Source organism: Panulirus ornatus, chromosome 7, assembly GCF_036320965.1.
Source record: "Panulirus ornatus isolate Po-2019 chromosome 7, ASM3632096v1, whole genome shotgun sequence".
In the NCBI taxonomy this organism is placed as follows: Eukaryota; Metazoa; Arthropoda; class Malacostraca; order Decapoda; family Palinuridae; genus Panulirus; species Panulirus ornatus.
The window spans coordinates 49982155-50010056 of record NC_092230.1 but is presented as its reverse complement, the minus strand read 5'-3'; the positions used below and the strand labels follow the sequence as shown (position 1 = coordinate 50010056).

At 39.7% G+C, this 27902-nt stretch overlaps 1 protein-coding gene across 7 annotated transcripts in view; it reads left to right on the top strand.

Annotated features, from left to right (window-relative positions):
* The window catches only part of LOC139749634 (uncharacterized), a 230043-nt gene that overhangs the window by 135811 nt on the left and 66330 nt on the right, over nt 1-27902 (top strand). The window contains exon 11 of one of the 7 annotated variants that reach the window (XM_071663786.1): nt 3737-26701. The exons of the other annotated variants lie outside the window; for them this stretch is intronic. Coding sequence (XP_071519887.1) covers nt 3737-3833 — 97 coding nt within the window. The 3' untranslated portion in view covers nt 3834-26701. Of the gene's footprint in view, nt 1-3736; nt 26702-27902 lie in introns of those variants that run through there. 7 annotated transcript variants of the gene reach the window in all.

The window sequence follows — 27902 nt, the reverse complement described above, 5'->3', positions numbered from 1 at the left end:
TGAGAGGTGCATCTGGAAGGATGTCTGATCATTATCTTGAGGAGGTGAAGGTGAAGATTTGTAGAGGTTTTCAGAAAAGAAGAGAGAATGTTGGCATGAGGAGAGTGGTGAGAGTAAGTGGGCTTAGGAAGGAGACTTGTGTGAGGAAGTACCAGGAGAGACTGAGTGCAGAGTGGAAAAAGACGAGCAAAGGACGTAAGGGGAGTGGGGGAGGAATGGGATGTATTAAGGGTAGCAGTGATGGCTTGCGAAAAGATGCTTGTGGCATGAGAAGCATGGGAGGATGGCAGAATAGAAAGGGTAGTGAGTAGTGGGATAAAGAAGTAAGATTGTTAGTGAAAGAGGAGAGAGGCATTTGGACAATTTTTGCAAGGAAATAGTGCAAATGACTGGGAGATGTATAAAAGAAAGAGGTAGGGGTTCAAGAGAAAGGTGCAAGAGGTGAAAAAGAGAAAAAATGAGAGTTTGGGTAAGAGAGTATCATTAAATTCTAGGGAGAATAAAAAGATGTTTTGGAAGGAGGTAAATAAAGTGTGTAAGACAAGAGAACAAATGGGAATATCAATGAAAGGGGCTAATGGGGAGGTAATAACAAGTAGTGGTGATGTAAGAAGGAGATGGAGTGAGTATTTTGAAGGTTTGTTGAACGTGTTAGATGATAGAGTGGCAGATATAAGGTGTTTCGGTTGAGGTGGTGTGCAAAGTGAGAGGGTTAGGGAGAATGGTTTGGTAAACCGAGAAGAAGTAGTTAAAGCTTTGCGGAGGATGAAAGCCAGTAAGGCAGCGGGTTTGGATGGTATTGCAGTGGAATTTATTAAAAAAGGGGGTGACTGTATTGTTGACTGGTTGGTAAGGATATTTATTGTATGTATGACTCATGGTGAGGTGCCTGAGGATTGGCAGAATGCATGCATAGTGCCATAGTAGAAAGGCAAAGGGGATAAAGGCGAGTGCTCAAATTATGGAAGTATTAGTTTGTTGAGTATTCTTGGGAAATTATATGGGAAGGTATTGATTGAGAGGGTGAAAGTATGTACAGAGCATCAGATTGGGGAAGAGCAGTGTGGTTTCAGAAGTGGTATAGGATGTGTGGATCAGGTGTTTGCTTTGAAGAATGTATGTGAGAAATACTTAGAAAAGCAAATGGTTTTGTATACTTAGAAAAGCAAATGGTTTTGTATGTAGCATTTAAGGATCTGGAGAAGGCATATGATAGAGTTGATAGAGATGCTCTGTGGAAGGTATTAAGAATATATGGTGTTGGAGGCAAGTTGTGAGAAGCAGTGAAAAGTTTTTATCGAGGATGTAAGGCATGTGTACAAGTAGGAAGAGAGGAAAGTGATTGTTTCTCTGTGAAAGTCGGTTTGCAGCTGGGGGTATGTGATGTCTCCATGGTTGTTTAATTTGTTTATGGATGGGGTTGTTAGGGAGGTGAATGCAAGAGTTTTTGAGAGAGGGGCAAGTATGCAGTCTGTTAGGGATGAGAGGGCTTGGGAAGTGAGTCAGTTGTTGTTCGCTGATGATACAGCACTGGTGGCTGATTTGGGTAAGAAACTGCAGAAGACAGCACTGGTGGCTGATTTGGGTAAGAAACTGCAGATGCTGATGACTGAGTTTGGTAAAGTGTGTGAAAGAAGAAAGCTGGAGTAAATGTGAATAAGAGCAAGGTTATTAGGTACAGTAGGGTTGAAGGACAAAATAATTTTGGGAGGTAAGTTTGAATGGAGAAAAACTTGAGGAAGTGAAGTGTTTTAGATATCTGGGAGTGGATTTGGCAGTGGATGGAACCATGGAAGCAGAAGTGAGTCACAGAGTGGGGGAGGGGGCGAACGTTCTGGGAGCTTTGAAAAATGTGTGGAAGGTGAGAACATTATCTCGGAAAGCAAAAAGGGTATGTGTGAAGGAATAGGGGTTCCAACAATGTTATATGGTTGCGAGGCATGGGCTGTAGATAGGGTTGTGCAGAGGAGGGTGGATGTGTTGGAATTGAGATGTTTGAGGACAATATGTGGTGTGAGGTGGTTTGATCAAGTAAGTAATGAAAGGGTAAGAGAGATGTGTGGTAATAAAAAGAGTGTGGTTGAGAGGGCAGAAGAGGTCTATTGAAGTGGTTAGGTCACATAGAGAGAATAAGTGAGGAAAGATTGACAAAGAGGATATATGTGTCAGAGGTGGAGGGAATGGGAAGTGGGAGACCAAATTGGAGGTGGAAGGATAGAGTGGAAAAGATTTTCCGCGAGTGAGGTCTGAACATACAGCAGGGTAAAAGGCGTGCAAGATATAGAGTGAATTGGAACGATATGGTATACCAGGGTCGACGTGCTGTCATTGAATTGAACCAGGGCATGTGAAGCGTCTGGGGTAAACCATGGAAAGTTTATGGAACGGGAGCTGTGGTTTCGGTGCATTATACATGACAGCTAGAGACTGAGTGTGAACCAATGTGGCCTTTGTTGTCTTTTCCTAGCGCTACGTCGCGCGCATGCGGGGGGAGGGGGTTGTCATGTGTGGCGGGTTGGCGATGGGAATGAATAAAGGCAGCAATTATGGATTATGTACATGTGTATATATGTATATGTCTGTGTGTGTATATATATGTGTACATTGAGATGTATAGGTATGTATATTTGCGTGTGTGGACGTGTATGTATATACATGTGTATGGGGGTGGGTTGGGCCATTTCTTTTGACTGTTTCCTTGCGCTACCTCGCAAACGCGGGAGACAGCGACAAAGCAAAATAATATAATAATAATAAAAATAATAAATGTAAAAGTACAGAAAATATTTAGAAAATAGCATAAGAATATACTCAAACATCCTATAATTACCTTTCATATGGCATATGATGGGGGATGGAGTAACACACAGTTGAAAGTAGCACAAGCATGTCCGGTGCAATCTCTCTTCTGCCTGTGATAAGAGTGGTGGACATAAAGGTTGCCTTATTTATTTACTGCATGTTCTTATCACACTTTACACCGATTTCTCACACAAGGACTCCTTGTGGTGAGTAACAAAAATGATGTATATGCTAAGCTACATTTGATTAGCTCCTGGAAACACTGCACTAGAGTTCTCCCCTGCCAGTGTCTATTAAGGATGAGGCACTAAAGGCTAAGTGGCACTGGAGTTCACTAGTTATGGAGACTTTTGCACTGGTCACCTCCTTGGGGGAGTTCCTGGAGAGAATGAGCATCAGAGATATAGATAGCTACACTTGATATTCTTATTGAATCTTCTCTCCTTTTTTATCTGCTATATTCTCATTTGCACTACACATCTGCATACACTTCAGCACTGTGTGATTGGTTTTTGTAGTTAACCAGAGGATGATAGTCTCAAGCACTTACCAATACACAAACCCAGACTGCTCTTCATAGACTATGTACCAGCTGTTTTTCTCTCTTCTTACAGTGTACATGCACATGCATAGATGGCACTGTCTTTATTATGATACTTTTTCCCCTCCCCTTTTTTATTAATGTTGTTATTTTAGAGACCAACATAGCATGGGCAAAACATGCCCAAATGAAATGCCAACTTGGGTGAAAGCAATAAAGTGAGAGAAAAAAAGTAGAAATTAATCAGGGATCTGCAGGTTTTTGTAAACCTGATTCTTTAAGGTAGGAAAGTTTTGTGAAAGTTTTGTGAAGAGAAAAGGATGAAAGAAGAAAGAGAATTGCACACCTTAGCTGTTCGAGGGAAGGAGATACCATTTTTGTGTCAATCCTCAGGTGGCTGGTCTCCACACAGAAACTGATGGGAGTCAGCAGCCAGATGCATGCCTTAATCCAAGCTTTGGAGATGTGTTCACCTGCAGACAGCTCATGAGAAAATTTATCAAAATAATACTTGAAGAACAAAGAGAGAGAGCAGCAACATCTTTGCATACAGTGATGGGTGGATGAAGAGAGATGGTGCCAGGATTGATGATTACACTCTGGTTAATAAAGAGATGGAGAAAGAACCACCCCAGATATGTTTGTAGTTCTCTTCATTAGGGTGAATAAAACCCCCTGAAGAAATGAAATAGCTGTTTATAGTAAAAAATAATTATCCCTGGGGATAGGGGATTAAGAATACTTCCCACGTATTCCCTGCGTGTCGTAGAAGGCGACTAAAAGGGGAGGGAGCGGGAGGCTGGAAATCCTCCCCTCTCGTTTTTTTTCTTTTTTTTTTTCCCCCAAAAGAAGGAACAGAGGGGGGCCAGGTGAGGATATTCCACAAAGGCCCAGTCCTCTGTTCTTAGCGCTACCTCGCTAACGCGGGAAATAGCGAATAGTTTAAAAGAAAGAAGAAAGAAAGGAAAAAATAATAATGGCACCCATGCAGCATTAAAAGCTTTTGGGAAACAGACATTTTGATGATTGTGTGGGGTTCCCAGGATAGGATGGAGGATATAGATCATACTCAACATGTTTATGTTATTACAGGGTTGAAATGTGGTATTTCAAAATTTATCAGGGAAACGAGTGACTCTTAGAAATAAACGGAGCAGTGTGTTTCAGCACTTAAATTTGACTGGAGTAGTGCTTCCCAATTGTAAGATGCTCCTCAAATTAGAATTGAGAAAGGAAATATGTTCAGTGCAAAAAAGAAAATGAGCATTAGAAGGAGTGGAGGGAGAGAGAGTTGAAGTGTGTAAAGCAGAATCATCACCATAAAAGTTAATAGGGTTTGAAGTAGAATAGATGGGATCATTTATTGGGAGAAGAAAGATATTAGGCAATAGGACTGAACCCTATTGGAACGATGTGGTATACTGGGGTCCACATGCTGTCAGTGGATTGAACCAAGGCATGTGAAGTATCTGGGGTAAACCATGGAAAGTTTTGTGGGGCCTGGATGTGGAAAGGGAGCTGTGGTTTCGGTGCATTACACATGAAAGCTAGAGACTGAGTGTGAACGAATGGGGCCTTTTTTCCTTTCCTAGAGCTACCTCGCGGGGGGAGGGGGAATGCTGTATTCATGTGTGGCGGGGTGGCGACGGGAATGAATAAAGGCAGCAAGTATGAATTATGTGCATGTGTATATATGTGTATGTCTTTGTATGTATGTATATGTATACGTTAAAATTTATAGGTATGTATATGTGCGTCTGTGGATGTGTATGTATATATGTGTATGTGGGTGGGTTCGGCCATTCTTTCGTCTGTTTCCTTGTGCTACTTCGCTAACATGGGAGACAGCGACAAAGTATAATAGAAAATAGAATATAAGGATTGAACCCTGAGGAACACCACTGTTGTTACGGTAGGAGGGGGATTGCGCTTCATCAGCAACAATAGCCAGAGAAGAAACAGCATTAGAGAACAGGGAGAAGCAGAGAAACAAAGGAAAGGAGCTTAGATGGTAGAATCATTTGCTGCACTCAGTCAGATGCTTTGGAGATGAGAGGTCCATGACAGACGTTTCACCATTATCTTTGAGAGAAGAGTCACTTGTGAAAGATCACCAGTAAACCTAGCTCTGCAAAATCCATACTTGTGAACAGAGAAAGGAATGGGATTCAAATTGTTTGAGAAAGTGAGAGTTAAGGTGGTGGCACTTGATGCAGATAGTGTCTGACGTTGCATCTTTGCCTGCCAGCCTGTTGGGGATATGACTGCCACTGTTAGGTTATCACTGAACCATATTTTTCTGGCAACTGTAGGACCACGCTTTCACTTCTGGCCATATACATTGTTCATGCATTCAGAAGGCTCATACTAACCAAAATTCATAACACTTGACTAATTTTACACATTCCACAGATCCAGTATGCATATCTGACATGTATACCAAACATATGCTCTTTATATGGTCTAACTCTGCATCTGGTTTCTCTGTCTTTCCTTATGTTTTATTTCTCTACCTTTGTACTGCCTTGCCATCTTTCTTGAGTGTTAAGTTGGTCATCATGGTGACATCACACTTGTCATGTCTGCACATATACTGCATTTTGTGGCTTATAAGATGCAACTCTATTTAAGAGGAATGTTTTATGGATCAACTGTTTTATTATATTTTATTTTACATGTATATACTTCTTACTGTTATTAGTGATAAGAAACATTCATGCTGATTTCAAAGTGATCTTTAAGGAAAAATATATGTTTAATTCTTATTCCTAATATTACCATTTTACAATGCTCCTGCTTAGATATTATATACATTGATTTTTAGTTTTCAGTTTTTCTTGTTTCTTCCATTTTCTTATAATTTTTTTTCCATAGGTGGTTACCTAAAACATCTTGCTGCAGCTTTATTACCAATTTACTCTCCTGTATTCAATCACTTCTAGTTTATATTTCACTGTGTAAACATTTTTCTTTGCTTTGCAACCACTGACAATATAAATTTCTATGTTAGCAAGTTACAGCAATAATAAGAAGGGCATTGGGACCAACCTGAGCAACATCTAGCATCAAAACATGTGTTTATGTTTTGGTGATCACTGTGTCATCTATAGCCATATTGAAGACTTCACAACGACGAAACGGCTGTTTGAATGGTGCATCTTTACTTTGATGTCTTGTTTTGCTGGCATTATCTGGTTGTTTTTTTTGTCAGTCATGTTGTAATCATAACATGGAATTGGAATTGATTCCACATTTTTTAAGGAATAACAATTTCATTGTCTTGGGAGACCAAGAAATCATAATCAATTTGAAGGCAAAAGGAAACATACTTATGGTTTCATGATTACTACATTCCAATTGACATTATGGAGAGCAGAGGTGGGTGAGGCAGGATGCCGAGTTGGGAAACACCTCTGAAACTTCTTTACACACCCTTGTCCTGTCAAGCATAATCATACTGGTGGCTAAGTGATTGATTCCTGACATGGTTAGATGGTCTGTTCAGAGTGAATTCAACTTTAATCAGCAACAGACATGTTGTAATCATAATCCCTGGAATTGATTCCATGTTTTTTTGAGGAATCATAATTGTAAATGATTTTATTGATTTAGGAATTTCAGTCCTAATCTTGGACTTGCAAGGTAATGGAAATCAATTCATTTTGTTGAATTACATGTCTGATTGTTGTCTTGTTAGCATCACCTGCAAGTAGTGAATAATTTTACACAGTTCTTTTGCTTTTCCTTAATGGTTTCAGATGTATTTTTGATCTAGAAAAAGTAGTTGTAATAGCAAAACTTTTAAATACAGGTAAAATAAGAAAGGTTAAGGAAGGTAAGTGACAGATTTATGAGTGTCCTGAGAGGAGATTAGCCAAGTATTGTGAGTTATAAGTTTGTATCAGCATTTTTGCTTTTTGTAGCTGTTATTTGAAGCTTACAGTAATTTGAATTTTTTTAGTAATATATGTTGTAAGTTATATTTGTTTTAGTGACAAAAAACTTGAAATAGTACCACTCATTAGGGGAGTGCATCATACCAAAGGGCCATCTTGGTGTCAAAAAGGACCATATCTTTTCCTAACAATATTCTTTATCTTTACTGTCAAAGACAGTGATTCTATTTTCAAGTATATGGTCACCATGCTGGTTACATCTAGCAAATTTTGGCTTGTTTTTTTGCTATTCGGACGAACCTTGCCACATGCCCATGTTATTTTCTATTGGAAGTTGACAGAAATGGGGTGTCATGTCTCTGTACATACAATACATTTTCTTTTTCAAAATTATTTTCTATCAGTGTCTTAACAACAGCACCAAAATATCCGAAGGGGTCTTGACAGGAATATCAGCTGTGGTGCCTGTATATAGTATCAAGTTTAGTACCATCATGTTTCAGTCATAAAACAAACATCTTTAACCCAAATTTGTGGCATATTGGTAGTTTGTATTGTTTAAACCTTAATTCTGTAATTCCTTTTTGTGGTTAAAAGAAAATTACCATAAAGAATGTATCATATTGAAGAAAATACTCATAAAGTAGTATACTTTCCTCTTTACTGGTGTGGGAATGTGTTAAATTGACTGGGAAGTTGGCCATGGTTGGTGGCATGGATCCTTATAATTATGTAAGCATAGTATATAATGATTATGGTTCTTCATGCACCTAATTATATATATATATTTTTTTTACCAGACATGATTTCACATCCCATACATATTATTTACCTATTTCTTTTTTTTTTTTTTTTTTTTTATACTTTGTCGCTGTCTCCCGCGTTTGCGAGGTAGCGCAAGGAAACAGACGAAAGAAATGGCCCAACCCCCCCCATACACATGTACATACACACGTCCACACACGCAAATATACATACCTACACAGCTTTCCTTGGTTTACCCCGGACGCTTCACATGCCTTGATTCAATCCACTGACAGCACGTCAACCCCTGTATACCACATCGCTCCAATTCACTCTATTCCTTGCCCTCCTTTCACCCTCCTGCATGTTCAGGCCCCGATCACACAAAATCCTTTTCACTCCATCTTTCCACCTCCAATTTGGTCTCCCTCTTCTCCTCGTTCCCTCCACCTCCGACACATATATCCTCTTGGTCAATCTTTCCTCACTCAATCTCTCCATGTGCCCAAACCATTTCAAAACACCCTCTTCTGCTCTCTCAACCACGCTCTTTTTATTTCCACACATCTCTCTTACCCTTACGTTACTTACTCGATCAAACCACCTCACACCACACATTGTCCTCAAACATCTCATTTCCAGCACATCCATCCTCCTGCGCACAACTCTATCCATAGCCCACGCCTCGCAACCATACAACATTGTTGGAACTACTATTCCTTCAAACATACCCATTTTTGCTTTCCGGGATAATGTTCTCGACTTCCACACATTTTTCAAGGCTCCCAAAATTTTCGCCCCCTCCCCCACCCTATGATCCACTTCCGCTTCCATGGTTCCATCCGCTGACAGATCCACTCCCAGATATCTAAAACACTTCACTTCCTCCAGTTTTTCTCCATTCAAACTCACCTCCCAATTGACTTGACCCTCAACCCTACTGTACCTAATAACCTTGCTCTTATTCACATTTACTCTTAACTTTCTTCTTCCACACACTTTACCAAACTCCGTCACCAGCTTCTGCAGTTTCTCACATGAATCCGCCACCAGTGCTGTATCATCAGCGAACAACAACTGACTCACTTCCCAAGCTCTCTCATCCCCAACAGACTTCATACTTGCCCCTCTTTCCAAGACTCTTGCATTTACCTCCCTAACAACCCCATCCATAAACAAATTAAACAACCATGGAGACATCACACACCCCTGCCGCAAACCTACATTCACTGAGAACCAATCACTTTCCTCTCTTCCTACACGTACACATGCCTTACATCCTCGATAAAAACTTTTCACTGCTTCTAACAACTTGCCTCCCACACCATTTTTTTTTATTTTTTTTTTTATACTTTGTCGCTGTCTCCCGCGTTTGCGAGGTAGCGCAAGGAAACAGACGAAAGAAATGGCCCAACCCCCCCCATACACATGTACATACACACGTCCACACACGCAAATATACATACCTACACAGCTTTCCATGGTTTACCCCGGACGCTTCACATGCCTTGATTCAATCCACTGACAGCACGTCAACCCCTGTATACCACATCGCTCCAATTCACTCTATTCCTTGCCCTCCTTTCACCCTCCTGCATGTTCAGGCCCCGATCACACAAAATCCTTTTCACTCCATCTTTCCACCTCAATTTGGTCTCCCTCTTCTCCTTGTTCCCTCCACCTCCGACACATATATCCTCTTGGTCAATCTTTCCTCACTCAATCTCTCCATGTGCCCAAACCATTTCAAAACACCCTCTTCTGCTCTCTCAACCACGCTCTTTTTATTTCCACACATCTCTCTTACCCTTACGTTACTTACTCGATCAAACCACCTCACACCACACATTGTCCTCAAACATCTCATTTCCAGCACATCCATCCTCCTGCGCACAACTCTATCCATAGCCCACGCCTCGCAACCATACAACATTGTTGGAACTACTATTCCTTCAAACATACCCATTTTTGCTTTCCGGGATAATGTTCTCGACTTCCACACATTTTTCAAGGCTCCCAAAATTTTCGCCCCCTCCCCCACCCTATGATCCACTTCCGCTTCCATGGTTCCATCCGCTGACAGATCCACTCCCAGATATCTAAAACACTTCACTTCCTCCAGTTTTTCTCCATTCAAACTCACCTCCCAATTGACTTGACCCTCAACCCTACTGTACCTAATAACCTTGCTCTTATTCACATTTACTCTTAACTTTCTTCTTCCACACACTTTACCAAACTCCGTCACCAGCTTCTGCAGTTTCTCACATGAATCCGCCACCAGTGCTGTATCATCAGCGAACAACAACTGACTCACTTCCCAAGCTCTCTCATCCCCAACAGACTTCATACTTGCCCCTCTTTCCAAGACTCTTGCATTTACCTCCCTAACAACCCCATCCATAAACAAATTAAACAACCATGGAGACATCACACACCCCTGCCGCAAACCTACATTCACTGAGAACCAATCACTTTCCTCTCTTCCTACACGTACACATGCCTTACATCCTCGATAAAAACTTTTCACTGCTTCTAACAACTTGCCTCCCACACCATTTTTTTTTATTTTTTTTTTTATACTTTGTCGCTGTCTCCCGCGTTTGCGAGGTAGCGCAAGGAAACAGACGAAAGAAATGGCCCAACCCCCCCCATACACATGTACATACACACGTCCACACACGCAAATATACATACCTACACAGCTTTCCATGGTTTACCCCGGACGCTTCACATGCCTTGATTCAATCCACTGACAGCACGTCAACCCCTGTATACCACATCGCTCCAATTCACTCTATTCCTTGCCCTCCTTTCACCCTCCTGCATGTTCAGGCCCCGATCACACAAAATCCTTTTCACTCCATCTTTCCACCTTCAATTTGGTCTCCCTCTTCTCCTCGTTCCCTCCACCTCCGACACATATATCCTCTTGGTCAATCTTTCCTCACTCATTCTCTCCATGTGCCCAAACCATTTCAAAACACCCTCTTCTGCTCTCTCAACCACGCTCTTTTTATTTCCACACATCTCTCTTACCCTTACGTTACTTACTCGATCAAACCACCTCACACCACACATTGTCCTCAAACATCTCATTTCCAGCACATCCATCCTCCTGCGCACAACTCTATCCATATCCCACGCCTCACAACCATACAACATTGTTGGAACTACTATTCCTTCAAACATACCCATTTTTGCTTTCCGGGATAATGTTCTCGACTTCCACACATTTTTCAAGGCTCCCAAAATTTTCGCTCCCTCCCCCACCCTATGATCCACTTCCGCTTCCATGGTTCCATCCGCTGACAGATCCACTCCCAGATATCTAAAACACTTCACTTCCTCCAGTTTTTCTCCATTCAAACTCACCTCCCAATTGACTTGACCCTCAACCCTACTGTACCTAATAACCTTGCTCTTATTCACATTTACTCTTAACTTTCTTCTTCCACACACTTTACTAAACTCCGTCACCAGCTTCTGCAGTTTCTCACATGAATCCGCCACCAGCGCTGTATCATCAGCAAACAACAACTGACTCACTTCCCAAGCTCTCTCATCCCCAACAGACTTCATACTTGCCCCTCTTTCCAAGACTCTTGCATTTACCTCCCTAACAACCCCATCCATAAACAAATTAAACAACCATGGAGACATCACACACCCCTGCCGCAAACCTACATTCACTGAGAACCAATCACTTTCCTCTCTTCCTACACGTACACATGCCTTGCATCCTTACATCCTTACATATGCATATTTTTTTTTATATTATATGCATTATTTACTAACATACTTATCAATTACAAAGACAGAACATTATTTATATGAATGAATGATCAAATTACTTTATTTTCATCAAAAATATAAACACCGATGTTAAGAGACATTGTTTCTTTTATGAAAACATGGCAGCAATAGATGCTTCATAAATTTTGTTCCCACCATAATGACAACAGTTACTCTTTCTTTGACTATTTATGGGCAACTTTGGTGAATATTATTTTTTTTTAGCTATGTTGTTAGGTTGCTAGTGACTGTTTATGGTGAGTGTGATGCATTATATTCTAGCCATGTTGTTAGGAATGGGTCACAGAGGTCAAGAATCCAGGCTGTGGAAATTAGCTGTTTGAGAGGAGCATGTGGTATGATTTAAATGGAATGAAGAAAGAAATGAGGGGGTATATGAGAAATGTGGTATGGCAGGGAATCAATTGTGGAATGGTAGAGTGGGTGAAATGTAATCATGAGGTGGTTTTGTCACATGGAAAGAATGCAAGATGGAGAGTTATCAAGGAGTGTGTAAGATAGTACACTTAAAGGAGTTGGCATGGGAAGAAGACCACCTGTGGCTTGGGGAAAGAGTGTAAGAGTACTTGAGGGAGATAAATGGTTAAAGAATGCATGGAATGGTGTTTTCAAGGGAGGCATATAAGGTCAGGGATAAGTGGAGACTCTTTTGCCATTGCCACCCCTTTGATGAGAGTTCCCAGAGGGAATGGACGTTAGAGATATAGATGGATGTTTAGCATTTAATGAATACTTACTGGAGGCAACATTTACTATATACTGTCAAATATTAGCTTTGCATTCATGTATAAAGCAGTTTTCAAAATATTCAAGGTATTCATGGCCTATATAAGGTCAAAACTAGAATGTTTCTCATGTGTGATCACTGAACTTAGATAAGCCAAAAGATAATAGAATAAAGCAGCAAAGATGGTACCAGAAGTAATAAAGCTGAGTTAAAGGGAAGGGCTAGAGGTCTCAAAGTTACCCTATATGGAAGAGAGAAGAATGAGGGGTGCCTGACCACAGCCTTCAATTTTTTTTTGCTGTAGACAGTAAAGAGTTCTTTGAAAGATACAAGTACAGAACAACCAGAGGCAGTAACATGAAATTAAGCAAAAAACTTGGTAGAGAAGATGTCAAGAGGTACTTTTTTGGTATGAGTATTGGAATAATAAAATGAACTAAGTTATGATGTAAATGTGCACAGCATAGTTGTAGAGAGATGTATGATAGGAGGGAAAGTTCAAGAGATGGGGTCTCACCTGTTTAAAACCTCCTCCTCATACAGTGCAAATGGGCAGTTACTTGCTGTCCTCCTTCAGAAAATGGAAAAAATTAGCCTATACTATATTTCTTTATTTGTTTACTTAGTATATGTACAGTGAAGCAGCTGGGAGAAACTAGGGAGAGGTTTGTGGGTCTTATTGTGAATAAGGGGTTGTGGGTTCGAGGTATTATGCATGATAGCTGGAGAATAGATGTGAGTGAATGAGGCCTTTACTTCACCTGTTTCTTGCTCTGCCACACTAACACAAGAAATAGCAACAGGTATCAAAGAAAAGAAATAAAAATATACAGTTTTTAAGCAAATCTCAAAAATTTCAAACCCACCAGATCTCAGATTCAGTTTCGCTTACCCCTTTCGCTTAGAAATATTGCCCAAAAAATGCAGACACCCATGTATTATGGCCAGTTCCATAAGTTTGTGCCCCAGTGAAATTGCTGAGCACCTCTAGTGTAATATCGTGATGGTAACTTTCTAATGCTTTGGATCCATACTGGAATGGATATGTTTACTTTCAAAGATTTGATGAATTATAAATAAACAAGGTAAATCCAGCTGCTGTGTAAAAATGGTAAAGCATTCTACTAGTGGAATGCAAATAAAAATTTCTTTTCCAAAGGTTGCAGATACAAATTTTGATTATTCTGATCTTATCATTATGAAATATATGATAGCTAAAAAGCCATAATATACACTCCTTGCTCATTTTATTATCAAAAGAAAACATTACTGGGATATTTATATGGAGAATATGAAAACTTTGTATTCCTTGCAAGATGCCTGCCATCAGCGCACATAAATCATAAGTTAATTTGTTCTACCATCTTTATAAGATACACGATGTCCAAAACAACTTTAGGATAGCCTATTTATTTTATCATTAAAGGTTAGAATATCCTCATTATTTAATCTTCTATTAAAGGAAAAGAATACTAGGTATTTTTTGTCAATTTGAGAATGTGAAAACCATGTTTCTTTCTAGGTGATCACTGTTTGGTGGGATGCAAATCTTAAATTATTTTGTTCTGTTATAAAATGCTTCATGATTTAAAAGACAAAAAAGAACATAAGATACTGCTCTTTCATGATTTTATTTTCAATGGGAAAGAATACATTATTATCACACAATCCCATGAATGATGGTGAAAAGAAAGGTTTCTGAGGTATTGTTGATTGAGACAAGTGGTTTCTGCTGGCTTGTTCCTTCTCCCTCCCTGATTATGATGATAATACATCTTGAATTCTTATGGTGTGTAGTAATAAGTTAAAAACATGAAAACTTGGTTTTCCTTCCAAGGCAGTGGTCAGTGGCTGGTATGCAAATCTTGTGCACTTAATATTATTTTGCTTGTACATCACCATAAGAGGCATTATGAAAAAAAAGTATAAGTATACATACTTTCTTGTTAGTGGAAAAGAATATTTGATATGATAAATGAACTAGGGCATGTGAAGCGTCTGGGGTAAATCATGGAAAGTTTTGTGGGGCCTGGATGTGGAAAGGGAGCTGTGATTTTGGTGCATTACACATGACAGCCAGAGACTGAGTGTGAATAAATGTGGCCCTTGTTGTCTTTCCTGGTGATACCACGCGGGGGAAGGGGGGTGCCATTTCATGTGTGGCGGGGTGGCGACGGGAATGGATAAAGGCAGCAAGTATGAATATATACATATGTATATATGTATATAAGAGTTTTGGAAAGAGGGGCAAGTATGAAGTCTGTTGGGGATAAGAGAGCTTGGGAAGTGAGTCAGTTGTTGTTCGCTGATGATACAGCGCTGGTGGCTGATTCATGTGAGAAACTGCAGAAGCTGGTAACTGAGTTTGGTAAAGTGTGTGAAAGAAGAAAGTTAAGAGTAAATGTGAATAAGAGCAAGGTAATTAGGTACAGTAGGGTTGAGGGTCAAGTCAATTGGGAGGTAAGTTTGAATGGAGAAAAACTGGAGGAAGTAAAGTGTTTTAGATACCTGGGAGTGGATCTGGCAGCGGATGGAACCATGGAAGCGGAAATGGATCATAGGGTGGGGGAGGGGGCGAAAATCCTGGGAGCCTTGAAGAATGTGTGGAAGTCGAGAACATTATCTCGGAAAGCAAAAATGGGTATGTTTGAAGGAATAGTGCTTCCAACAATGTTGTATGGTTGCGAGGCGTGGGCTATGGATAGAGTTGTGCGCAGGAGGATGGATGTGCTGGAAATGAGATGTGTGAGGACAATGTGTGGTGTGAGGTGGTTTGATCGAGTAAGCATCGTAAGGGTAAGAGAGATGTGTGGAAATAAAAAGAGCGTGGTTGAGAGAGCAGAAGAGGGTGTTCTGAAATGGTTTGGGCACATGGAGAGAATGAGTGAGGAAAGATTGACCAAGAGGATATATGTGTCGGAGGTGGAGGGAACGAGGAGAAGTGGGAGACCAAATTGGAGGTGGAAAGATGGAGTGAAAAAGATTTTGTGTGATCGAGGCCTGAACATGCAGGAGGGTGAAAGGAGGGCAAGGAATAGGGTGAATTGGATCGATGTGGTATACCGGGGTTGATGTGCTGTCAGTGTATTGAATCAGGGCATGTGAAGCGGCTGGGGTAAACCATGGAAAGCTGTGTAGGTATGTATATTTGCGTGTATGGACGTATGTATATACATGTGTATGGGGGTGGGTTGGGCCATTTCTTTCGTCTGTTTCCTTGCGCTAACTTGCAAACGCGGGAGACAGAAAAAAAAAAAATTATATGTATATGTTGAAATGTATAGGTATGTATATGTGCATATGTGGGCATGTATGTATATACATGTGTATGTGGATGGGTTGGGCCATTCTTTCATCTGTTTCCTTGTGCTACCTCGCAAACGTGGGAGACAGCAACAAAGTAAAAAAAATAAATAAATGAATAAAATGAAAAGAATGAATTTTTCAAATATTTTGCTACTGCAAGCCATTATTGTCATTTTCAGAACATTACTTTAATTCTCAAATGTCTCCAGAGAGAAACATTGCTCCTCAGCTGTCATTATACAAGGGGCCTCAGTATTGCTGAATAGTTAAAGAAAACTTGAGGTATTTTTAGATTATATTAGGAGTAAGAGATTCGTTACCCAGCCAGTTGGTCTGTTGATTACTGAATATGGTGACTCGGTTCGAGGAAATGAAGCAGTTGTAAATAATTCCTTTTTTTTTTCAACTATATCTACCAATGAAGACACAGCTTATGTGCTGGTTTCACTTGCATTGCTAGAGATGTTTTACAACATCAATATGCAGTTTGAAGGTATACTGTTATTACTAAAGGGAATGATAATATATGAAATGAAAGGTCCAGATAATTTTTTTCCTGGGACAGACAAAAGTGAAAATTAAGATAATCAAGCTTTTGATTAATCTTTTTAGAAGTCACTTGTTATGGAGAAAGTTATAGACAATTGGAAATTGGCCCATGTAGCAACAGTATTCAGATGGGTAAAAAGTCCCAGCTCAGAAATTATTGCTCACTTAGCCTAACATCTTAAGTGGGGGCCTATAGATATATGACACTTTGGCTTGTGACGTTTGGGACTTCAGATTCTTTAGAATTAGGGCATGTTGTATCAGCTTAAGGTACTATGCTTCAACTTGGAACAGATTGGAAATTTTTTTCATATATATTTGATATCTAAAAGAGTATTCCTGGTAAATTATATGGGAGGGGTATTGATTGAGAGGGTGAAGGCATGTACAGAGCATCAGATTGGGGAAGAGCAGTGTGGTTTCAGAAGTGGTAGAGGATGTGTGGATCAGGTGTTTGCTTTGAAGAATGTATGTGAGAAATACTTAGAAAAGCAAATGGATTTGTATGTAGCATTTATGGATCTGGAGAAGGCATATGATAGAGTTGATAGAGATGCTCTGTTAAAGGTACTAAGAATATATGGTGTGGGAGGCAAGTTGTTAGAAGCAGTGAAAAGTTTTTATCGAGGATGTAAGGCATGTGTACGTGTAGGAAGAGAGGAAAGTGATTGGTTCTCAGTGAATGTAGGTTTGCGGCAGGGGTGTGTGATGTCTCCATGGTTGTTTAATTTGTTTATGGATGGGGTTGTTAGGGAGGTGAATGCAAGAGTTTTGGAAAGAGGGGCAAGTATGAAGTCTGTTGGGGATAAGAGAGCTTGGGAAGTGAGTCAGTTGTTGTTCGCTGATGATACAGCGCTGGTGGCTGATTCATGTGAGAAACTGCAGAAGCTGGTAACTGAGTTTGGTAAAGTGTGTGAAAGAAGAAAGTTAAGAGTAAATGTGAATAAGAGCAAGGTAATTAGGTACAGTAGGGTTGAGGGTCAAGTCAATTGGGAGGTAAGTTTGAATGGAGAAAAACTGGAGGAAGTAAAGTGTTTTAGATACCTGGGAGTGGATCTGGCAGCGGATGGAACCATGGAAGCGGAAATGGATCATAGGGTGGGGGAGGGGGCGAAAATCCTGGGAGCCTTGAAGAATGTGTGGAAGTCGAGAACATTATCTCGGAAAGCAAAAATGGGTATGTTTGAAGGAATAGTGCTTCCAACAATGTTGTATGGTTGCGAGGCGTGGGCTATGGATAGAGTTGTGCGCAGGAGGATGGATGTGCTGGAAATGAGATGTGTGAGGACAATGTGTGGTGTGAGGTGGTTTGATCGAGTAAGCATCGTAAGGGTAAGAGAGATGTGTGGAAATAAAAAGAGCGTGGTTGAGAGAGCAGAAGAGGGTGTTCTGAAATGGTTTGGGCACATGGAGAGAATGAGTGAGGAAAGATTGACCAAGAGGATATATGTGTCGGAGGTGGAGGGAACGAGGAGAAGTGGGAGACCAAATTGGAGGTGGAAAGATGGAGTGAAAAAGATTTTGTGTGATCGAGGCCTGAACATGCAGGAGGGTGAAAGGAGGGCAAGGAATAGGGTGAATTGGATCGATGTGGTATACCGGGGTTGATGTGCTGTCAGTGTATTGAATCAGGGCATGTGAAGCGGCTGGGGTAAACCATGGAAAGCTGTGTAGGTATGTATATTTGCGTGTATGGACGTATGTATATACATGTGTATGGGGGTGGGTTGGGCCATTTCTTTCGTCTGTTTCCTTGCGCTAACTTGCAAACGCGGGAGACAGAAAAAAAAAAAATTATATGTATATGTTGAAATGTATAGGTATGTATATGTGCATATGTGGGCATGTATGTATATACATGTGTATGTGGATGGGTTGGGCCATTCTTTCATCTGTTTCCTTGTGCTACCTCGCAAACGTGGGAGACAGCAACAAAGTAAAAAAAATAAATAAATGAATAAAATGAAAAGAATGAATTTTTCAAATATTTTGCTACTGCAAGCCATTATTGTCATTTTCAGAACATTACTTTAATTCTCAAATGTCTCCAGAGAGAAACATTGCTCCTCAGCTGTCATTATACAAGGGGCCTCAGTATTGCTGAATAGTTAAAGAAAACTTGAGGTATTTTTAGATTATATTAGGAGTAAGAGATTCGTTACCCAGCCAGTTGGTCTGTTGATTACTGAATATGGTGACTCGGTTCGAGGAAATGAAGCAGTTGTAAATAATTCCTTTTTTTTTTCAACTATATCTACCAATGAAGACACAGCTTATGTGCTGGTTTCACTTGCATTGCTAGAGATGTTTTACAACATCAATATGCAGTTTGAAGGTATACTGTTATTACTAAAGGGAATGATAATATATGAAATGAAAGGTCCAGATAATTTTTTTCCTGGGACAGACAAAAGTGAAAATTAAGATAATCAAGCTTTTGATTAATCTTTTTAGAAGTCACTTGTTATGGAGAAAGTTATAGACAATTGGAAATTGGCCCATGTAGCAACAGTATTCAGATGGGTAAAAAGTCCCAGCTCAGAAATTATTGCTCACTTAGCCTAACATCTTAAGTGGGGGCCTATAGATATATGACACTTTGGCTTGTGACGTTTGGGACTTCAGATTCTTTAGAATTAGGGCATGTTGTATCAGCTTAAGGTACTATGCTTCAACTTGGAACAGATTGGAAATTTTTTTCATATATATTTGATATCTAAAAGAGTATTCCTGGTAAATTATATGGGAGGGGTATTGATTGAGAGGGTGAAGGCATGTACAGAGCATCAGATTGGGGAAGAGCAGTGTGGTTTCAGAAGTGGTAGAGGATGTGTGGATCAGGTGTTTGCTTTGAAGAATGTATGTGAGAAATACTTAGAAAAGCAAATGGATTTGTATGTAGCATTTATGGATCTGGAGAAGGCATATGATAGAGTTGATAGAGATGCTCTGTTAAAGGTACTAAGAATATATGGTGTGGGAGGCAAGTTGTTAGAAGCAGTGAAAAGTTTTTATCGAGGATGTAAGGCATGTGTACGTGTAGGAAGAGAGGAAAGTGATTGGTTCTCAGTGAATGTAGGTTTGCGGCAGGGGTGTGTGATGTCTCCATGGTTGTTTAATTTGTTTATGGATGGGGTTGTTAGGGAGGTGAATGCAAGAGTTTTGGAAAGAGGGGCATGTATGCAGTCTGTTGGGGATAAGAGAGCTTGGGAAGTGAGTCAGTTGTTGTTCACTGATGATACAGCGCTGGTGGCTGATTCATGTGAGAAACTGCAGAAGCTGGTGACTGAGTTTGGTAAAGTGTGTGAAAGAAGAAAGTTAAGAGTAAGTGGGAATAAGAGCAAGATTATTAGGTACAGTAGGGTTGAGGGTCAAGTCAATTGGGAGTTAAGTTTGAATGGAGAAAAACTGGAGGAAGTAAAGTGCTTTAGCTATCTGGGAGTGGATCTGGCAGCGGATGGAACCATGGAAGTGGAAGTGAATCATAGGTTGGGGGAGGGGGCGAAAATCCTGGGAGCCTTGAAGAATGTGTGGAAGTCGAGAACATTATCTTGGAAAGCAAAAATGGGTATGTTTGAAGGAATAGTGGTTCCAACAATGTTGTATGGTTGCGAGGCGTGGGCTATGGATAGAGTTGTGCGCAGGAGGGTGGATGTGCTGGAAATGAGATGTTTGAGGACAATGTGTGGTGTGAGGTGGTTTGATTGAGTAAGTAATGTAAGGGTAAGAGAGATGTGTGGAAATAAGAAGAGCGTGGTTGAGAGAGCAGAAGAGGGTGTTTTGAAATGGTTTGGGCACATGGAGAGAATTTTTATTATGGTTGAAGGGTGTGAATACTCATTTCAAAGGATAAAATGCTGTTTTAACCCTCCTTTGACAGGTTTTCCTTGAGTTGCTTTTATAACTCTGCTCTGTGTACAGTGAAAATTTTTTCTATTTTTTCCTGCAAGATATGCACACATTTGCCGAGAATATGCACATATTAATCCATGTTAATTGTCTTAGATATCAAGGCGTGCAAGGAATAGAGTGAATTGGAATGATGTGGTATACCGAGGTTGACGTGCTGTCAATGGATTGAACCAGGGCATGTGAAGCGTCTGAGGTAAACCATGGAAAGCTTTGTGGGGCCTGGATGTGCAAAGGGAGCTGTGGTTTCGGTGCATTATACATGACAGCTAGAGACTGAGAGTGAACAAATGTGGCCTTTGTTGGCTTTTCCTAGTGCTACCTCGCACACAAGAGGGGGGAGGGGGTTGTTATTTCATGTGTGGCGAGGTGGCGATGGGAATGAATAAAGGCAGACGATATGAATTATGTACATGTGTATATATGTATATGTCTGTGTGTGTTTATATATGTATGTGTTGAGATGTATAGGTATGTATATTTGCGTGTGTGGATATGTATGTATATACATGTGTATGTGGGTGGGTTGGGCCATTCTTTCGTCTGTTTCCTTGCGCTACCTCGCTAATGCGGGAGACAGCGACAAAGCAAAGTAAAAAATAATAATGTATATATATGTATACGTTGAAATGTATAGGTATGTATATGTGCGTGTGTGGATGCGGATGTATATACATGTGTATGTGGGTGGGTTGGGCCATTCTTTAGTCTGTTTTCTTGCGCTGCCTCGCTAATGCGGGAGACAGCGACAAAGTATATAAAAAAAGAAAATAAATGTATATTAAGCTTTGGTTTATCATTAATCTCCCAGAAAAGAAACATATGAAGGAAGGCTGCACTCAGTTGCATCCATTCCCTTGCTAGCATATGTAATGCACCAAAACCACAGCTCTCTATCTCTACCTTTCTATAGTTTCACTTGCAACTTCATGTGCCCTGGTTCAGTCTATTGAAATCATGTTGACCCTTGTATTACACATCATAACAGTTCAGTGTGTGAAAGAAGAAAGCTGAGAGTAAAAGTGAATAAGAGCAAGGTTATTAGGTTCAGTAGGGTTGAGGGACAAGTTAATTGGCAGGTAAGTATGAATTTTGAAAAACTAGAGGAAGTGAAGTGTTTTAGATATCTGGGAGTGGACTTTGCAGCGGATGGAACCATGGAAGTGGAAGTGAGTCCTAGGGTGGGGGAGGGGGCAAAGGTTCTGGGAGCATTGAAGAATGTGTGGAAGGCGAGAACATTATCTCGGACAGCAAAAATGGGTATCTTTGAAGGAATAGTGGTTCCAACTATGTTATATGGTTGTGAGGCATGGACTATAGGAGGAGGGTGGATGTGTTGGAAATGAAATGTCTGAGGACAGCATTTGGAGTGAGGTGGTTTGATCGAGTAAGCAATGAAAGGGTAAGAGATGTGTGGTAATAAAAGAGTGTGGTTGAGAGAGCAGAAGAGGTGTGTTGAAATTGTTTGGTCACACAGAGAGAATGAGTGAGGAAAGATTGACAAAGAGGATATATGTGTCAGAGGTAGAGGGAACAAAGAGAAGCAGGAGACCAAATTGGAGGTGGAAGGATGGAGTGAAAAAGATTTTGAGTGATTGGGGCCTGAAGATACAGGAGAGTGAAAGGTGTGCAAGGAATAGAGTGAATTGGAATGATGTGGTATACTGGGGTTGACATGCTGTGAGTGGATTGAACCAGGGCAAGTGAAGCTTCTGGAGTAAACCATGGAAAGGTCTGTGGAGCCTGGATGTGGAAAGGGAGCTGTGGTTTTTGGGCATTACACATGACAACTAGAGACTGAGTGTGAATGAATGTGGATTTCTTTTTTTTTGTCTTTTCCTGGTGCTGCTTCGCTTGGGGGGGGGGGGGGGGGGGTGCTATTTCATGTGTGGCAGGGTGGTGACAGGAGTGGATGAAGGCAGTAGTATGAATATATACATGTGTGTATATGTATAGGTCTGTGTATGTATATGTTGAAATGTACATGTATGTATATGTGCATGTGTGGGCGTTTATGTATATACATTTGTATGTGGGTGGGTTGGGCCATTCCTCGTCGGTTTCCTTGTGCTACCTCGCTAATGCGGGAAATGGCAATTAAGTAGAATAGAATATGAAAAATAAATAACAGTTCACTCTATCCAGTGCATGCCTTTCACCCTCAACTCAAAATCTTTTTCCCTCTATCCTTCCATCTCCAATTTGGTCTACCCCTTCACCTTGTCCTCTCCATTTCTGACATTTATATTCTCTTTGTCAGACTTTCCTCTCATTCTCCCTATATGTCCAAACCATTTCAACATACCCTCTTTCAGCTCTCTCAACCACAGTCATTTTGTTACCGCACCTCTTTTTTACCCTTTTATTACTTACGTGATCAAACCAGTTCACACCACACGTCCTTATCTCTAGTCCATGCCTTGCATCCACATAACATTTGTACTACTGCTATAGCTTCAAACACACCCATTTTCTCTAACTCAGTTAATGACCTCTTTTTTTTCACATTCTTCAATAGTCCAAGACCCCTCACTTTTTTATCCATCCTATGACTTGCTTTCACTTCCATGGTTCCATTTGCTGCCCTGTCCACTCCCAGGTATTTAGAACACTTCTCTTCCAATAGATTTTTCCTTTCAGACTCTTTCCCCAACTTCCTTGTCCCTCTACCCTGCTGAACCAAATAATCTTACTTTTATTCACATTTACTCTCAACTTCTTTTTACACACTCTTCCTGTCACCAACTTCTGTAGTTTTTCACTGAAATCTGCCATCATTGCTGTATTATAAACAAACAGCAACTGATTCACTTCACTTTCTAGGCTCCATAATCCCCTGCAGATTGCATATTCACCCTTTTTTCTAAGATTCTTGTATTTTCCTCTAACATCACCCCATCTATAACCAATTTAAACTGCCATGATGATATCACACACCATTCCACATACCTGCCTTCACTTGAAACCACCCACTCCTCTCTTCCTACTTGTACACATCTTACACCCTTGATAAATTCTTCTCTGCTTCTTGCAGCTTTTTTTCCCCACACCATATATTCTTAAGACGTTTTGCAGGGCATGTCTATTGACCCTATTATATGCTTCTTCCAAATCCATAACTACCACATACAAATCCATCTGTTTATGTAAGTATTTCTCTCACACATTTTGTAAAGCAAACACCAAATTCACACATCCTGTACCATTTCTGAAGCCATATTGTTCTTTCCCCAATCTGATACTCTGTAGTTACCTTAACCCTCTCAATTGCTACTCTCTGATACAACTTGCCAGGTACACTCATCAAACATGCTAATTTAACCAGAACACTCACCATCTGTTTGTCTATTATTATTACTTCATTCTTAGTTTAATGGGGTGGATCAAATACACTGCATCAGGACACCTACCACATACATCAACTCATGCTTAGTGTATCAAATTAAAACATTAACTTACACACTTATATGAGGGCTTTGCACTTTTTTTTTTTTTTACTCTACACACTAAGCTGATTCATAATGAAACCATCTCCTTTCACAAAAAGTTTTTAGTGTTTCTGATCCCTCATTCATGTAGATGTTTATCACAAATAATTTCGGAGGAGAAATGATTTTAGAAATAATCTTTCTAGCAAGAATTTCATACCATTGACTTTTGGTGCTTTCTCTTGGAGTTGCAGTATTTAGAGAGATTATTCTAAGACCTTTTTGAGCTGATACACTGATAACCAGTTTGTGACATTTTTTGTTTGTTTTGCTTTTAACTTTAGAAAATGGTGAAAAATTTTGTCGTGTAAGGGACAGATGATAGATCCTGAAAGATATTTAACGTGTAATGTTTTATTAGACTAAATGATATGTGATCAGGAAATTTGACTTTCATGTCACACTTCTGAGAATTAACATGCTTTAATGTTAGTATACTATATAAACTTTGCTCCTAGTACATTTTATTGAGTAGATACATTTATAGGGTTTAATCATTCTTTAAACATGCATTTCCTTAGTAAATTGATTTAAAAATGAACCCTACAATATAATTATGTATCAGTAGGGTGACTGGGGCTTGATGGGTTTAGAGTTGTTTTGACACATTGGATATAGTTTGATATATGGTTCAGGGTTAGTTGTAAATTATAACATGACATCTAGTTATTAAAGTTTTATGTTGAGTAGTGATAGTTAACCAAGATAAATTTGCTGTATACAGTCTGCAAGAAAAATCCGATGATTACCACTTAGAAAAGGCTTTCATGCATCAGGTTTAATTGCAAAACAAAACCTATTACCTGTACTTGCTTACATTGGGGATATTGTGTTTGGTAGCATGGTGCAGTCTTGGAGGTTAGATAATATGATTTACTACCTCAGGTACCCCATGATACTGAGAGTTCAGGGATGCAGTTTGCCTTGCCTGCAGTCCTGAGTTTGGTAATATTTTCACTTTTTCCATTCCCGGTAATAATTTTCCTCTTCCAGTAACTAACTATGAGTCCTAAGAAGTAGTCCAAGGAAGAAAAGGCCCAAATTCTTCCATTAAAGCTAGAAAGGGTGTCAAGAGATTTCAAGACATACTGGCAGAGCTGAATTCACTATATGGACACACACACACACACACACACACACACACACACACACACACACACACACACACATATTTCTCAAAAACCTGGGTCTAGTCTACTTAGGAAGACCAGTAAAGTGACTGATAACCTGATAAGGATGGGTTTTTCAACACCTCTGGCCTCAAGTTGGCCAGACTCATCTTTTTTTTCTTTCTTTCGGCCAATGCATCTTAAAATCTCATTTGCAAACACATTTTGTTGCTTGCAAGCAATAATATGGACCTTTTCTTCCATGGAAACATTGTTTAAGGACCCATGGTTATTTACTTGTAGACAAAAAATATCACCTGGAGCAGAAATAGCAAAAATATCACTAAACAACTGCAGCAGGCGAAAGTTGCATCCTTCCATTCTCAGTACCATGGGTTAACTGAGGCAGCAAATCATATTATCTGACTTCTACGACTATGCCATGCTGCCAGACATAGGATAACCCTACTGATATGCCCATGAGCCTTATTTTAAAAGGTAATCTTTTGAGAAAGTAAATCAGTAAGATTGGACTTGTGAAGTATTTGCGAATTATGTTTAATTTATTAGAAAAATTCTTTTTCTTTATAACATTAATGAAAGGTCACTGAATTCAGGTTCTTGTATGTTAAGTACAAATTGTGAGCCCATTTATGGACTGAGGGACCATAGATAAAGAATAAAATGGGGAAAATTATATGTTGTGTAGCCTTGTTTACCAAACATGTATTATATCAATCTTTAATACTGAGAATTCTCTAATACTCTGGGATGGATCAAGTACATACAACTTTTGAAACTACTCCTATACATCCTCTCCCCATACTCATAGTGTTAAAGAAAATGCATTTTGCTTTTCCCCTTATACACAAAGTTGATTCATCAAGTGAGATCAGAGTCTCCATTCACATGATGTATGCACAGAATGTTTCCTTTACATCCTATCCTCAGTCATTCTTCTGGCTTCCTTGTTTCATATATTTATAGCCCTACTAACCTGTTGTCTCACTGTATGTCTTCATTAGTCTTAATAACCTATTGTCCCACTTTATGTCTCCATTAGTCCTACTATCCTGTTGGCTCACTGTATCTCTCCATTAACCCTACTAACCTGTTGTCTCATTGTATCTCTCCATTTCTTCCATGGTCTACTTCTTGTTGTACCTTCAGCTGAACTCTATTTTCTTGTCCAACTTATCATTAACCATATTTTGGACATGGATATATCATTCTCATAGTTGTTGATGTGTGGTTCAATCTGAAATTTGAGACATGCTTCATAAGATTTTCTTTGTACTGTTCACTGATGTTCAGTTTGAGAAATATGAAGCAAAGTTTAGAATGTAGGAGCTGTTATCAGGAATGAATTTACCAAATTTCATTGTATTTTTACCTTGGTTGAATAACATAAATTCAAAGTATTTTCTGCATGCAGGGATATTGTAAGTTGTTATATATTATTGTTGTAGACATAAGCTGCAGCACTAGAAACTTTAACAGAAAATTTTTGCTCAATTGTTTTAGTTTCACTAGTTGACACTCAAAATAGACATGATAAATGACTTTAAAGGTTTGTAAGTGAATTGTTGATACTCCAGTACACTCTTTATTATATGCACACTTCCATTCTTAGGAATATGTTGATGATTAAAAATGTGAAATATTGACAGTTATACAGATGTATGGAATGATTTAATATTATAGAGCACCAGTAATATAAGAGTAATTAGTGTACAATTAGTGATATAGATATGTGTGTTTAAGAGTACTTATGTTATTGTTTTACTGGTCCATACAATAAAGTGATTTTTATACCTAATTCCTTCTTTCACCTTGTAAAGTAACTTCAGGAATATACAGACACTGCTTCCTTCTTTCACCTTGTAAAGTAACTTCAGGAACATACAAACAGCAGTGTTATTTGTAAATATCCACTCTCTAGCATTCATATAAAATGTTTTGAAACCTGAGCCTACCATACCCAAGGAATATTTCAGTGTACCTTGCCCATTTCATATGCCCATTTTCAGCCCACTGATAGCAACCTCCAACCCAAGGCTACCTATGGATCCAATTCATTTTATCCCATGCATGCCTCAATAGATCAAGTTCATTCTATCCCATGCATGCTTCACACTCCTGAATGTAAAGTCCATGAGTAATATTAGTGAAAATTAATAAATGAACTTTGAAAGCTACAGTTGCTGGCCTTACATACAGAAGTTGATATTTTGAAGAAGTGAAAGTAATGGCAGGTGGAACAGTTAAGAAAGACTTAACTTGCAGAGATATTTCTTTAGTTGAGCAGGATGACGTGTTATATATTGCAAATAACTATTTAAGGAATAATTCATTGTTATTGTTACTATTATTATTATACTTTGTCGCTGTCTCCTGCGTTAGCGAGGTAGCACAAGGATACGGATGAAAGAATGGCCCAACCCACCTACATACACATGTATATACATAAACACCCTCACATGCACATATACATACCTAAACATTTCAACGTAAATATACATAGACATGCACAGACTTTTTTTTTTTTTTTTTTTTTGCTTTGTCGCTGTCTCCCGCGTTTGCGAGGTAGCGCAAGGAAACAGAAGAAAGAAATGGCCCAACCCACCCCCATACACATGTATATACATACACGTCCACACACGCAAATATACATACCTATACAGCTTCCCATGGTTTACCCCAGACGCTTCACATGCCCTGATTCAATCCACTGACAGCACGTTAACCCCGGTATACCACATCGATCCAATTCACTCTATTCCTTGCCCTCCTTTCACCCTCCTGCATGTTCAGGCCCCGATCACACAAAATCTTTTTCACTCCATCTTTCCACCTCCAATTTGGTCTCCCACTTCTCCTCGTTCCCTCCACCTCCGACACATATATCCTCTTGGTCAATCTTTCCTCACTCATTCTCTCCATGTGCCCAAACATTTCAAAACACCCTCTTCTGCTCTCTCAACCACGCTCTTTTTATTTCCACACATCTCTCTT